Source organism: Copidosoma floridanum, unplaced genomic scaffold (assembly GCF_036245765.1).
Source record: "Copidosoma floridanum isolate Cflo_tuat_1 unplaced genomic scaffold, Cflo_Japanese_pri ptg000019l, whole genome shotgun sequence".
In the NCBI taxonomy this organism is placed as follows: Eukaryota; Metazoa; Arthropoda; class Insecta; order Hymenoptera; family Encyrtidae; genus Copidosoma; species Copidosoma floridanum.
In genome coordinates, this window is record NW_028321896.1 from 9,218,257 (window position 1) to 9,232,092 (window position 13,836).

The 13,836-nt window shown below is 34.6% G+C and overlaps 5 protein-coding genes across 13 annotated transcripts in view; 4 read left to right on the top strand and 1 right to left on the bottom strand.

Moving 5' to 3' along the window:
• The window catches only part of enok (histone acetyltransferase enoki mushroom), a 43,512-nt gene extending 40,301 nt beyond the window's left edge, over nt 1-3,211 (top strand). For all 7 annotated transcript variants that reach the window (XM_089593516.1, XM_023389988.2, XM_089593517.1 and 4 more), the window contains one exon: nt 34-3,211. In XM_089593516.1, coding sequence (XP_089449642.1) covers nt 34-1,177 — 1,144 coding nt within the window. In that variant the 3' untranslated portion in view covers nt 1,178-3,211. The remainder of the gene's footprint in view (nt 1-33) is intronic.
• On the bottom strand, nt 3,054-4,426 carry LOC149374532 (uncharacterized). 2 transcript variants are annotated; one of them, XM_089593538.1, is made up of 4 exons: nt 4,309-4,426; nt 3,806-3,910; nt 3,450-3,728; nt 3,054-3,294 (listed from the first exon to the last, which is right to left on the bottom strand). In XM_089593538.1, the coding sequence occupies exons 2-4, from the start codon at nt 3,874-3,876 to the stop codon at nt 3,243-3,245; spliced, it is 402 nt and encodes a 133-aa protein (XP_089449664.1). In that variant the 5' UTR covers nt 3,877-3,910; nt 4,309-4,426; the 3' UTR covers nt 3,054-3,242. The 2 variants fall into 2 exon arrangements, with proteins under 2 accessions (XP_089449664.1, XP_089449663.1); XM_089593537.1 differs by lacking the exon at nt 4,309-4,426 and having other exon boundaries at nt 3,806-3,979.
• Nucleotides 4,342-5,684, top strand: LOC106646343 (glutaredoxin). 2 transcript variants are annotated; one of them, XM_014362385.2, is made up of 3 exons: nt 4,342-4,444; nt 5,084-5,205; nt 5,274-5,683. In XM_014362385.2, the coding sequence occupies exons 1-3, from the start codon at nt 4,342-4,344 to the stop codon at nt 5,478-5,480; spliced, it is 432 nt and encodes a 143-aa protein (XP_014217871.2). In that variant the 3' UTR covers nt 5,481-5,683. The 2 variants fall into 2 exon arrangements, with proteins under 2 accessions (XP_014217871.2, XP_014217870.2); XM_014362384.2 differs by lacking the exon at nt 4,342-4,444 and having other exon boundaries at nt 5,074-5,205; nt 5,274-5,684.
• A 197-nt stretch (nt 5,685-5,881) lies between these two features.
• On the top strand, nt 5,882-7,135 carry GXIVsPLA2 (phospholipase A2 group XII). Its single transcript, XM_089593084.1, has 3 exons — nt 5,882-6,188; nt 6,448-6,515; nt 6,603-7,135. The coding sequence occupies exons 1-3, from the start codon at nt 5,954-5,956 to the stop codon at nt 6,921-6,923; spliced, it is 624 nt and encodes a 207-aa protein (XP_089449210.1). The 5' UTR covers nt 5,882-5,953; the 3' UTR covers nt 6,924-7,135.
• Nucleotides 7,136-10,638: 3,503 nt separating this feature from the next.
• Nucleotides 10,639-13,327, top strand: mmy (UDP-N-acetylglucosamine pyrophosphorylase mmy). The gene has a single exon (XM_014359443.2). It carries the CDS (start codon nt 10,696-10,698, stop codon nt 12,118-12,120), a length of 1,425 nt encoding a protein of 474 aa, XP_014214929.2. The 5' UTR covers nt 10,639-10,695; the 3' UTR covers nt 12,121-13,327.
• The last annotated feature ends 509 nt before the right edge of the window (nt 13,328-13,836 follow it).

Sequence of the window (13,836 nt, forward strand, 5' to 3'; positions counted from 1 at the left end):
AAAACCAAATTAATTTTTTTTTATTCACCATAGATCCAGGGCGCAGCAGAGTAAGGCACATCGAAACAATCCACCATCATCGCAAGCAGCAGCAGGAGCAGTAGCAGCAGCAGTGGCAGCAGCGGTTGCAGCTCAAAGTAGCAGTCAACATGCTAGTCTTGTCGCTGCTTCACACAACAGTCACTTACCACCTCAATATCAACAATCGACGTCGATGTCAGTGACAGGCATGGGCCATCCTCACGCGCATCCCAGTCATACGGCACATTCGCACAACATGGCTGTAATATCTCAAGGTGGCAACTACATGGCAGTATCTCAGGCTATGGGTTTCCCCACGCAAAACACCTATGTGATTCAGCATCGAAGTGGTCGCTCGAGTACTCACACGCCATGTACTACCGCCACGAACTTTTACATTCAGACCGCGCCAATGTCTCACTCGCCCGCGCCAATGTCCCATTCGCACACGCCAACACCTACGCTGAATGCCAGCTCGACTAATCACCAGACACCCAACTCGTGTAGCCTAGCTAAGCTTCAGCAACTTACCAACGGTCTGGACATGCCGATGCCACCGACACCACCACAGGCAATGAATCTCACGCCCCCGCCACCGATACCTCACACCATGACGCCACCTCAGCCATCCAGGCAGCTATCGACGCCACCGCAAGTTCCGCTCAGTTATACCAAGAACTATTACAACGTGAATCCAGTGCCATCGCCCACAACTTCGGGGCCCCCGCCACCAAGTCGCTCGGCCTCAAGGTCGTCTGCGAGCGCTTCTATGACACCGATACCCCAGTCTTACTCGAGCGAGAGCTTGTACCGGCAAACGCTCGACCCGAGTGGCAGCTGTCCGCAGATGCAGAGCGCGGCGAGTCGTGTCAGTCCCAACGTTGCTCTAAACACGAACCTCATGGCGGCCCAAGCGGCCTACGGCTACCGAGTCGCTCAGCCAACTACTGGTTACATGAACCAGGCAGCTGCAGCAGCTCAGCTCGGTGGTTTTATGAATCAAGCGAGTCAGATACCCGTTGGCGTCGTCAACGTCGCGGCACCTTACGCCCAGGATCCGCACCAGCAGAACCCACCAACTGTATACACGACGTATCACGGCTACATCAACGGCGGCCTTATGCAGCCGTTGAATGGAACAATGAGGCCGCGCTAGCTCTTCCACTGGGACGAGGCCTCGAGTTGTCCACGCTTTGCGTCCCAGCGTTCGACCAGCGCGTTCGTCGTACCTACGGTTTGTCAAAAGGACACGGGTGCCGATAACGTATTATTACCTCTTCAAAAAGATTAATTTAAGCTCCTGTTTTTTAATATAGTGACTATAGCGTCACGCAATTTATATTTGTGAATTTTAATGCCTCGTTATTGTTGCGTGCATCTTGCTCTTTCCCTGGAGGATGTATTAGCGTTGTGTTAACGTTTTTTTCTTCATCAACGGATTTTTAATGTTGTATAGTTGCGCTGATATCAAATATTTTTTTTTTTTTTTTATTAACAGAGCGTGACTACGTGGAATGGGTAACACGAGCGAAAATGTATTAGCGCGTTTTTGGATTTGTACTAAGTATGCACTTACGAATCTTTTATGAATGTTTTAAAATAATGATCTGTCACTGGAACGAGTTGCGTAACAGTATTTCTGTTTACCCCCTCCCTTTCTCATGTCTTTGGTTTTAGTCATGACCGAGAAAAATGAGCCGACGTTGTGAGAAACGTCGAATTTTAAATCGTTGCGTTGTAACAGACGCTCATATTTTTTCTGGATTGCATATGTAATAGGTGATAAATGATGTACAATTGTCTTGTGATCACTGTTTTTATCGAGAATCACAATTAACGAAAACAAAAATAAACTAAGTCGGAGAGTCGAGCACAAGATTTTTTTTTTTTTTTTTTGTGCACCTACAAGTGCATGGACGTGACGTAATGACGTGTGTACACTGTTTAATGATATTTTTCGTGATGTAAAGTAATGGAAACGGATTAATAAAGAGATGCAATCAAAGTGTGAGGCATAAGTGAGCAATGAACTGACTCTCTAAAAAACTTGGCAATTTCTCAGGTAATTTAGGGCATTTCCATCAGTATCCCTTCCATTTTCAGAGTGTTACGTTTTTATGTATAATAAATATAATATTTATATAGAAAAAAAAGGAAAAATTATACTTACAATAATAATAATATTCTGTTTAATATTATTCAATTGTTGAACATTGTTGTTTACGTTTTACGGGGCACGCTGTACTTTACTGTATTATACGAGTAAATTGCGTAATGTACGAGTTAATAGGCGCAGTGATCGTGATGATGTAATAATAATATTTTAATCGTATATTATGTATCGTCATCATTATTTTTATCATTGCCACTACTTACAAGATAAATAAAAAAAGCGAAAGAAGCGTTTAGAATGAAATGCACGTTCGTATAAGTGCGTAAAGATATATAATTTTATTATTTCCCAAAAATGTAATCGCTATGAATTACCTCTTTTTTTGGCTTTATTATTCATTTTCACCCGTTCTTGCGAGTTTAATTACTTTCTCATGCATTGTCATCTGTATTTCTCCTCTTTTTTTTTTTTTTTTACAATTTTACAATATCTAATGCATATATATCTTATTTTTTATTACTAAAGTGATGCGAGAAAGTGCACACGTTTTGTGCGATAAAAATGATTATTTAAAGTAAATAATATATATGTATATAAATATTCCTCAATAAAAATGAAAAAAAAGTAATCATTGGTTTGACATGCGTTTCTGCAAATTGTCATGCAGGCTATAAGATATAAGTAAATAATGAAAATATAAAATTATTTTTTGTATTAGTGAGAATCGCGAAAAGAGTAAGAAAGAAAAGTCGTACGAGTGAAAGAGAAAGGAGAGTGTGGTGTACGTAAAACAGTAGGAGAAAGAGTGATGTAATTATATATTTATATATAGACCACTCGAGTACTCGTTTGTTTAGTTTTATTTTTTATTTTCATTTTTTTTTTCAGAGTGAAAGAAAATACGGGTCAGATGTAGCATTTAAGCACAGTGCTAGTTAATTGTAATGTAACTTCTAAGCCGTAAGAAAAATTCTTCAAGAGTATAGTGTAAAAATACATCAATATTTATTGTACATAGATATGAAAAAAAATCTACTAACAAATAAAAAGTAATGAGATCGTAAAAATGAAAAAAAAATGAAAAAGATAGTCGAAAGTCTTCTTCTTTTCAACGACCTCGTTTGGCCACTCCTTTTCTTTGCCTGCCTGATTTTTTCAACCTTTTTTGGATAGAAAAAATATATATTAGTCAATTCCATCGTCACATTCACTTGTACCAAAATACCTTAGCTGTTAATCAAAGTTTGTACATGCAGTATCCAAGAAATTATACGTAAAGTAGAAAACAATAATTTAAAATTCATTAAAAAATCACCCTACGGTCTTCTCGCTCATTTTCGATAGCTCCTTACGACGCCTCTTTTCGATTTCTGCCAGCTTGAGATACTTGTCCTTTTGATAAGAACTCATGGCTCGCCAGCGTCTGCCGGCGACTTTTGCGAGCTTCGTCACCGGAACTCCGGGCTTCGCGCGACTTAGCCTCAGATAAAAGACGAAAAAAGGATTCGTACTGCTTATGTCTTCGCTGTTGGGGCTTAACGTGTAGTCGTTGCGCGCTTGACGTCTTGTATTTATTGCGACGAGATTTTTTGCGCTTAAACGGGATATTTGTTTATTTTTTTTGTTTTCAAATGAACGCATAATGCCAGGTACAATGTTGTTACCGATTACCTTATGATTTCTTTTATGATTTCCGGGTGTTGATCGCAAACACGCTTCGGTTTAATTATGACGTTGCCCATAATCGAACATCGCTCGGAGACTTTGAGACTTAAACTTACAATTTCTGTTCATTAAGTGAATCTTCATTGAATCACGGATTTTTGTATTATAGATTCAAAACCTTAAATCTGTCAACAAATCGGAGTACAAAAACGTTTGTCTTTTTTTTTATTTTTTATTTTTATCAACCATTACCTTTGCACACTGTAAGCGCGAATACTTACATTTCGAAGAAATTAATGTAAGAAAATAATTTTCCCTTTTACAAATACGCGTATTTGTTTCTGAATGTGGTTAATTTTATTTCAGAATCCTTTGTAAACTATGGAAAATTGATAAATTAAACAAAAATTTTTATAATTGTACCGTGATATAAATGTATTGAGTATAAATTATTTGATTTATGGATTCTTGAATACTTACTTAGATTCTTAACATACTTAAGTACTTACATGAAGCGGCGAGTAGACTCTATTCGAGCTCGTATGAAAATGTTCCACGTGTGTCGAACACTGCTCTCCTCTACTACTAGTGACAGTGGGTGCCTGGGTGTGACTTCTACTCCTCGTCTAAAACAAGTGTTCATTCGTAAGTTTAAATTCTAAATTGTTATTAAACTTAAGCAAATTTGTTTGTTTACCAAGTGTTTACCCGACAGTACTTTATTTAAAATTTATTCTCACAAATTTTTCCTGTATTATAGATTTTATTTTTACTGTATATTACTTACTTAAGTATGTAGAAATCATGAAGTAGTATTTTCCACATGTCCCTATCATAATGAACAAAAAATTTTTGATATCTTTCTTTTTTTCTTAAATCCACTCGTTTGTTATTCTTCACTACGAATTGTGGCCTCATTAGTAATTGTGTTATTTTTGAAATCATATTTATTTTATTCAACGTAAACTTCAGACGTGTGAAAACTCAAGTAAATAATATATTTTTGAAGTGAGGTTAAAAAATCTATTTGCTAATGGTTGCTTTGTTTTTCTTAAATACGTGCAGTTATTAATTAAAATACAGACTTATCAATAGTCGAAAATTGCGTATGACTAATGAGATAGTCAAAAGAAAAAACTAGTTCATGAAAGCATATTAAGTCATGATGCAATTATCTGCATTATCAACTTTACTTGTATAGATTAGATTATACTTGATGATTAGACAAAGGATAAGATTTCTAATACTATAGTATTACCCTCAAGTTATAATCTATGGGTTCAGTTTTTAGTTCAAGAGTAGTAAAGATGACGATTACACGTGAAGATGTGAAGAAGCTCATTGCCTCTGATAAGGTTGTGATTTTCTCCAAGTCCACCTGTCCATACTGTAAAAAGGCCAAGGAGGTGAGTCAGGCGTTTAATATTTAAATGTGAACTACAAAAAAAATACTTATAATGCAATGTTTTTGTAGATCTTTCAAAAACTTGAGCAGTCTTTTACTGCTATTGAATTAAATGAAGCGTACAAAAAGGATGAGATGGATACTATTCAAGACATTCTTGCAGAGATCACTGGAGCTAGAACCGTCCCCAGGGTGTTTATAAATGAAGAATTCATTGGGGGATGTAGTGATGTCCAGCAATTAAATGACAGTGGTGCACTGGTCAAAAAACTGTAATCATCAAAATAATGTGTCTGCATTCAAGGGCTTTTCATAAAAGCCTTTTCTTGATTTAACAGAAGCATTTATTATGGTCTTGTATACTTATTTTGTTAATTAAAAAAAGAGAATTATTAAAATGTAATCATACAGTGCCTGATGAAGGCTAATTTTGCCAATTACTGTGATTATCTTTAAAAAAGAATGGATCAATAAATCAGGCAATTAAGATAAAGCTGACTTTTTTTAAAAACACCAACAATATACCTGTCCTAACTTTATCTACTGAGCGACTTTCAAATTATGCCGCGTCTACAGCTGGAATATTTTTTTTCACCAAAACCAAAAATAAAGAGCGCTCGCCCAGCAGACGAATAAGCATGTGTATTAGTATATACAAATGTTTGTGGTTGCCAAATTCGAAAAACCTAAAAATACGCATTAATGAAAAGTGAAACAGGTGAGTCTAGTCATCACAGTCAGCTGAGGCCATGGACATCTTCCAGTACAGGAAGGTCTTTATCTACGCCCTGACTTTTCTGGCGTATGCCTGGTCGGGCTACGGAGCCGGCCTACTGACGAATCTCCGGGATGCCGTGCTCGCAGCCGAGACCGTCTTCTCGGACCTCTTTGAGAACGCCATCACCGTTGCTCGTAAAATTCGGGACATACACGAAGTCTTCGACGCAGCGGTTGATGAGAATTGCGTCTACCACTGTCCGTCCGGTAAGTTATTGTTGATGTTGTATTATTTCACTCATTTCACTGTCTGATGCACAATCAATGTTCATCGTGCGCATATAACCTTTACATTTTTTAATTTATAATAATAACACTTTTTGTAAGCGATGATCAAAATGATTCCATCGCCAAAATTAAGAGAAACTATTTTCATGGTCTATTCCGAGTTTTAATCAGCTGTCCATTCTTTCTAATGACTGCACGATTGGTGCGTTTGTTTTAAAGGTGGAATTTATAATTACAGGGGCAACTCCAAAAGCTGACTGGAATCACAAGCCTTCGTACGACGGATGTGGCTCTTTAGGCATTGATGTACTTACATATTTATATTTAAATACATTTTTCATGTACACATTTCTTTCATGTTTGAATTTCTCAATATATTGTATTTAATTGCAGGTTGATCAACAGTACCTTCCACTTGAACAAATGACAAAATGCTGCAATGATCACGACGTGTGTTATGATACTTGCAATTCTGATAAAGAGAAATGTGACTTGGAATTCAAGAGGTGTTTGTACAAATACTGCGAAGGCTACCAGTCGACTGGATTAACGATTGTAAATACATGCAAGGCAGCAGCCAAACTCCTGTACACAGGAACAACAACTTTAGGTTGCAAGAGTTATCTCGATGCTCAGAAGCAAGCTTGTTACTGTGGTAATAAAGCTAAAACTAAAAAACCAAAACGTGCTGCTCAAGCAGGTGGAGAATTGTAAAGTGACCTTTTTACATTTGTCAATGTTGTACATAAGAATCAATTATTTCATCTAATTTATTTTTATATATGTATCAAACTACTATCATGTAATTACTCTTGTACATGAAAAAATTTGTTTCTGTAAAATTTACTACTGACGCGAACTAAAATATAATACAAACAATAAATGTATAAAATGAAAAACGTAGAAATAAAATAAAATTTTTTAGATCCATTTGTTTTCCGTAGATTATACGTTCATCCTACAATTTCAGTAGTTAGTAGTCTATGTACTTACAGTAGAGCCATTTAATCAATTATAAACCAGCCGCAACTAATTTTATGGATAAACAATAAAAAGTTGACATTTATTCTGCTGTTTGCGGCAAGTTTACAAATCATCTTTTATCCAAAAATCGACCTCTAAAAGTATAAATATTCTACTTATCTTATACCTATTTTAAAATTGACAATACTTCAGACTTTTTACCATTAACTTATAGAAGCACAGCCCTTTAACTTTATAGTTTGAATAAACAGTTAGCTTATATGTATAGTGTATACATAGCAAAAGTTGTGTGACAGAAATCTCGAATAACGATCAACTATATACGTAAATTAAACAGCCTAAAAGAGACAATTGAAGAAAAAAGGACTAAAAAGAAGCACAGGCACACGAAGAGTCTCCTAAGAATGGAGCATTGGATCTCGAGACGGTTGGGTACTTTGTTTATTTATAACACTTAAAATTTACTTCTCTGTAACAAATGTATTTTTTATTTAGTAAGATCCAATGCTCCATTCTTAGGAGACTCTGCTTCCATGAGTTAATGGTAAAAGGTCTAAGTATTGTAATTTTGTAAATACAGTCGATTTTATAAGCCATATATGATAAATAGAATGTTTATGGTTTTGGAGGCCAATTTTCGGGTAAAAGATAGACTGTAAACTGGCCGCAAACAGCAGAGAAAATTATAACTTTTTATTGTCTATCCACAACATTGGTTGCGGCTGGTTTATAGTTGATAAAATGGCTCTACTGTAAGTACATATGGTATTAATTATTTGGATCAGCGCCATCTAGCGGTCTTTATTATTTAGCCAAAAGTGGCCTCTAAAATTCTCAATCAGAGCAATCAGGATTAGAGCTATTCAGTCAATTATAAACCAGCCGCAACTCATGATGAAGCTATAAAACAAAAAAATAACGATACATGTGTTTTTGGCGGCAAGTTAACAATCTATTTTCTATCAAAAAATCGACCTCCTATGTATTTATACTTTTGAAGATCAAATTTTGGCAAAAGATAGATTGTTAACTTGCCGCCAAAAACACATGTATCGTTATTTTTTCATTTTATAGCTTCATCATGAGTTGCGGCTGGTTTATAATTGACTGAATAGCTCTAATCCTGATTGCTCTGATTGAGAATTTTAGAGGCCACTTTTGGCTAAAAAATAAAGACCGCTAGATGGCGCTGATCCAAATAATTAATACCTAGCTATTACTATTTACAGAAGAGTCATTTCATTAATTGTAAACCAGCCGCAACTAATTTTGTGGATAGACAATAAAAAGATAAAATTTTTTCTGCTGTTTGCGGCAAGTTTACAATTTATCTTTTATCTAAAAAATGACAAAAATTTACCTCCTACACATCTGTACTTTTGGAGATCGATTTTCGGGTAAAATATAAATTGTAAACATGCCGCAACTAGCTCAGACAGCGTTAACTATGTGTTTTATATTTACAGTATTAGCCGCAACTAACAATTCATATTTTACCCGAAAATCGATCTCCAAAAGTACAGATGTATGGGAGGTAAATTTTTGTCATTTTTTAGATAAAAGATAAATTGTAAGCTTGCCGCAAACAGCAGAAAAAATTTTATCTTTTTATTGTCTATCCATAACATTGGTTGTGGCTGGTTTACAATTAATAAAATGACTCTTCTGTAAATAGTAATAGCTAGGTATTAATTATTTGGATCAGCGCCATCTAGCGGTTTTTATTTTTTGGCCAAAAGTGGCTCCTAAAATTCTCAGTCAGAGCAATCAGGATTAGAGCCATTTAGTCAATTATAAACCAGCCGCAACTCATGATGAAGCTATAAAATGAAAAAATAACGATACATGTGTTTTTGGCGGCAAGTAAACAATCTATCTTTTGCCGAAATTTTATCTTCAAAAGTATAAATACATAGGAGGTCAATTTTTTGGTAGAAAATAGATTGTTAACTTGCCGCCAAAAACACATGTATCGTTATTTTTTTGTTTTATAGCTTCATCATGAGTTGCGGCTGGTTTATAATTGACTGAATAGCTCTAATCCTGATTGCTCTGATTGAGAATTTTAGAGGCCACTTTTGGCCAAAAAATAAAGACCGCTAGATGGCGCTGATCCAAATGATTATTACAATTTACAATAGAGCCATGTAATCATTTATAAACCAGCCGCAACTAATCCTATTAATATAAAATATAATTTTGACGTGTTCTGTGCTGTTTGCGGCAAGTTTACAATTTATCTGGGTACCCAAAAATTGACCTCCAGAAGTATAGATATTCTGCTTGTATGTTTTAATATCGACCACATGGCACTACTTAGAAGTGATTATACTATAATCACTACACATAATTTTATTTATATCTTATAACGTGCTCTCTTTACCAGAATGATAAAATCCAAAGTAAATATATGTATTAAGTTGATGTGTATATATATGTATATATTAAACAAATCTCTTTCCCACGTAACGATGTAACAATTATAAGCTGTATAACTTAAGTAAACAAAATAGAAACCGTCTGCTTTGCAACTTGTTGTGTGGCGTGCTTTTGTGCACCCCTATGTGTTTTTGTGCGTTCTTCTGCGTTTTTATGTAGATGGAGTGGTATTCCGTAACTATAGTTTAGTTTGCTGTACGTGTACATCACTTATTTACAACATAATATTAAGCGCACACAGTGAAAAAAAGTTACGGAAACCTATACTACCCCCCAGGCTTCCGTAATTTGCTCTTCTGCTAAGGGGTCGGCGGCGCTTCATTTACATATAAATATGTATATTTTTTTGAGCCGGTTACAAAACTGTAATGTATATAATGTCTCAATGCGATTGATAGAGCTCAATATCAGAGATTCTTACAAAAGAAACACAATACTTGAATAAAATGTATCGTGTGTATATTTACGTGAGTCTTATTTAAATAAAAGTTTTACATGTACCACATTTTTAAGTCACCATAGCCTTTTGATTGCTTATTTTGTTGTAAAGTGTTTTCCTTTGTAATGATTGTTAAAAATTGCTCTTCGGTGAATTACAAAACAAGAGATGTGATTTATTCTGGTTGCTACGCGTTTTATCAGAAAAGATACCAACAATCTAGCCGACAGAGTGTATATATGTATATATCGAAGGATGTCAAAAAAATGAGTGCATCGTCCGCTGGCAAGCTCGCCAGCCAATGTTTTTAGCTCAAACGGACTGATATCGCGTGAATAGGCAGTACGCGGGGCTGTGCCACCACTTTGGATGTTGTGAAACTCTTTGAATTGAAATTATCCAAGTTTTATTGTTTTTACTTTTTATTGCAAGTGAAAAAATATATTATATTATATTTCAACATACAGTACATGTAAAAAAACATTATTAAACTAGCCGGCTTCGTTAATTAATGTGATAAGTGATTGTGAAAGTTAACATATGTTGAGTTTCAAAAGTTTTTTTTATCAAGTATTTGATTAAAACAATACATTTTTACATAAGGCTTGAAATTTATTTTTAAAAATGGAGCAAATGTCATTTGAAAAATTAAAATCTTTACTGGAGGAGCATGGCCAACAGCATCTCCTCAATTTCTGGAGTGAAATATCAGAAGATGAAAAAAAAGTTTTAGTAAAAGACATAGCTAATTTAAATTTATCTCAAGTGATTGCTTGCTTTGAAGAAGCAATGTCCATCCACCAGAATAAAGAAAAATTACCAGACGATAAAATTAAACCTGTACCTCCAAATGTGATGGAATCAATTTCCAATTTGACATCAGATAAAATATCATTTTACGAGAATCTGGGATTAAGAGAAATAGCTAATGGTAATGTGGCAGTAATAATCCTAGCAGGTGGTCAAGGAACTCGTCTTGGTGTTAATTATCCCAAAGGGATGTACAACATCAACTTACCATCAAACCGATCACTTTTTCATATTCAAGTCTTGCGAATAAGACGCCTACATGACATGGCCAGAGAAAAATTTGGAGAATGTAAGGATTTAACTTTGTACATAATGACAAGTGATGCCACTCATGAATCGACTTTAAGGTATTTTGAGAAAAATGATCACTTTGGCATTGACAAGAGTAAGATTGTTATATTCAAGCAAAATACTTTTCCCTGTTTCACATTTGATGGAAAAATAATTCTTGATGAGAAATATAAAATATCTAGAGCTCCTGATGGCAATGGTGGTTTGTATGAAGCTTTAAAAGACAAAGGAATGTTAAAAGACATGGATGAACGTGGCATACAGAGTATACATGTGTTTTCTGTAGATAACGTCCTAGTAAAAGTAGCAGACCCGGTATTTTTAGGATATTGTATTGCACGTTCTGCTGATTGCGGAGTTAAGGTGGTAGATAAACGCTCATCCAATGAAGCTGTTGGAGTTGTGTGCCAGGTAGATGGATTATTCAAGGTTGTAGAATACAGCGAAATATCAAATGCTACAGCAGAACTCAAAGATGAAAATGGTTTGGTATTTAATGCCGGCAACATATGCAACCATTACTTCACAGCGACGTTTTTAAATGAAATTTCAGAAAAACATAACAACAAGGTAGATTTTCACATAGCAAAAAAAAAAATACCGTTTGTAAATGAAAATGGTACAAAGTGTCAGCCAAGCGTTGCAAACGGCGTTAAAATTGAGAAGTTTGTATTTGATGTCTTTAAATATTCACAAAATTTTGCGGTATGGAAAGTTTTGAGGGAGAACGAGTTCAGTCCATTGAAAAATTCTGACTTGGACGAAATAGATTGTCCTCTTACAGCAAAAAGAGACATTTTAAATCTTCATGAAAAATGGCTGGTGGATGCAGGTGCTACCAACGTTGACGGTGACGTTGAAATTTGTCCATTATTGTCGTACAGTGGAGAAAATTTGGCACACATAGCAAAAGACAAGTGTTTCAAGGGACCCTTGTGTTTAATGTAAATACACGCAATAATTTCTTACCGATATTTGTTTAATAAGCGGAGAAAAATTATCACATAAAGTGAATGAAAAATACTCTTAGGTAGACTGAAAATTAAAAAAAAAAATGTCACCATAGCCATATTGTACTGATAATACATGCATATATACGGTTTTGGGTCCTTACTGGGAGCTTTTATAATTTTACAGGTAAGGGTACTTATATAATTAGGATAATTAGGGAGCTGTACTTAAAAATTATTGTTTTATTTTCTCTTACCAGTCTTCCAACATTTAAAAAAATGACCACAAGGTATTAGGTGTATAATTGAGATCATCACAATCGAGTGGTGCCAACATAAAACTACTTATACTTTTCAATCTATAATACTTATATATTAGTCTATGCATCACCTTCGATTTTTATTCCACAAGTAGCTGCAAATTATTTTTTATTATTGTTAAAATTGCTTATTTTTTATTTACTGTTACAAATTTTTGAATCCTTATTTTTTAAGTTTTGTAATCCATATTTTTGATAGTTTATTTTGTTAATATATCATGTTATATAACAGCGAGATAACATTATATGAAATTCATATATTATGTTAAACGACGAATAAATAATTAACTATTTCTGTAATTCTCTTGTTATGTATTTGGTGTTTAAAACAAATATTATTTATGCTGGTGAGCGGGGGGTACTATAAATATATAGATAACACTAAACAAATGACGAAAACTACTGTTGCTCAGCGTAATAATCAAAATGAATTTATATTTATAAAAACACAATAATGTACATTTCCAATACGTATCAATAATTAGAGCAGACAATAATTTTACACATTTTAATCATTTAGTTGTGTTTGATGACCAGAAAGTTGTGTTTGAATTGTAATATACTACCATTTGTATTTTTATACGATTTTGGAAAAAAATGTGTGGTAGAGTAAGTACGTATAGTTTTAGTACCACTGAGTTTTATTTGTACCGCATCATCTTTTGTACATCGGGCAATGAGTGAAATTTTATTAACATTCGAACGTTGTAAAATTGATTTCCGACTTGGAATTGTTGATTAAACGAGGTGCCATTCATACACAGCTATACTTAAGTACGGCTTTTTTGTGTCCAGGACGGTGGCCTATTCGTGAACAGGTGATAGCCCTATATATTATGTACAAGCAATCAATTTATTTCGTGTTACTCATACAATACATACGTATATGACTATTTATTTACTTGGTTAAAGGGTTTTTATAACTTTTTGTTGTTGTACTCTTTATAAATAAATGAATAAAAAAAAAAAAAAAAAAAAAAATTATGAATTAAATAATGAACTGTCTCCTTGTGTGCTCAATCAACCCCTTCATATTGATTCTGAAAATCGGGTGTGTGGAATCGTGGGGTACGTCTGGAGGTACAGAGGAGGACATAATGCGGTATCAGGTGTAATTCGTGGTAAGGATCCTCGGACGTGCCGTTAATTTGGAAGAGTGACCACACAAACCGGTTGCGATAATCGTTAGAAAAATCTCGAAACTTACAGAATTTGAAATTTAACATTAGTACATGAATAATAAGAGAAAGTACATTTTTTTTCTTTTCATTGAGATGCAGATGTAATGGATGATGTTGTACTTTTTAATGTGTACGGTAATTCTGTAAGCAATACCCGTTGGCTTTAACTAGATTTCTTATTTTTTTTAATTTTTACCACTTGGATTCAAACAT

Excerpts from the sequence above, each read along its gene's own strand:
- LOC149374532 (XM_089593538.1), bottom strand. The coding sequence starts at position 3,876 with ATGGGCAACGTCATAATTAAACCGAAGCGTGTTTGCGATCAACACCCG. Across the intron at positions 3,729-3,805 it reads ATCATAAAAGAAATCATAAG|CGCAAAAAATCTCGTCGCAA; the intron begins GTAATCGGTAAC and ends ATCCCGTTTAAG. Across the intron at positions 3,295-3,449 it reads ATGAGCGAGAAGACCGTAGG|GTTGAAAAAATCAGGCAGGC; the intron begins GTGATTTTTTAA and ends TATCCAAAAAAG.
- LOC106646343 (XM_014362385.2), top strand. The coding sequence starts at position 4,342 with ATGAAAATGTTCCACGTGTGTCGAACACTGCTCTCCTCTACTACTAGT. Across the intron at positions 4,445-5,083 it reads TCTAAAACAAGTGTTCATTC|TTTTTAGTTCAAGAGTAGTA; the intron begins GTAAGTTTAAAT and ends CTATGGGTTCAG. Across the intron at positions 5,206-5,273 it reads ACTGTAAAAAGGCCAAGGAG|ATCTTTCAAAAACTTGAGCA; the intron begins GTGAGTCAGGCG and ends ATGTTTTTGTAG.
- GXIVsPLA2 (XM_089593084.1), top strand. The coding sequence starts at position 5,954 with ATGGACATCTTCCAGTACAGGAAGGTCTTTATCTACGCCCTGACTTTT. Across the intron at positions 6,189-6,447 it reads CGTCTACCACTGTCCGTCCG|GGGCAACTCCAAAAGCTGAC; the intron begins GTAAGTTATTGT and ends TTATAATTACAG. Across the intron at positions 6,516-6,602 it reads GTGGCTCTTTAGGCATTGAT|GTTGATCAACAGTACCTTCC; the intron begins GTACTTACATAT and ends ATTTAATTGCAG.
- mmy (XM_014359443.2), top strand. The coding sequence starts at position 10,696 with ATGGAGCAAATGTCATTTGAAAAATTAAAATCTTTACTGGAGGAGCAT.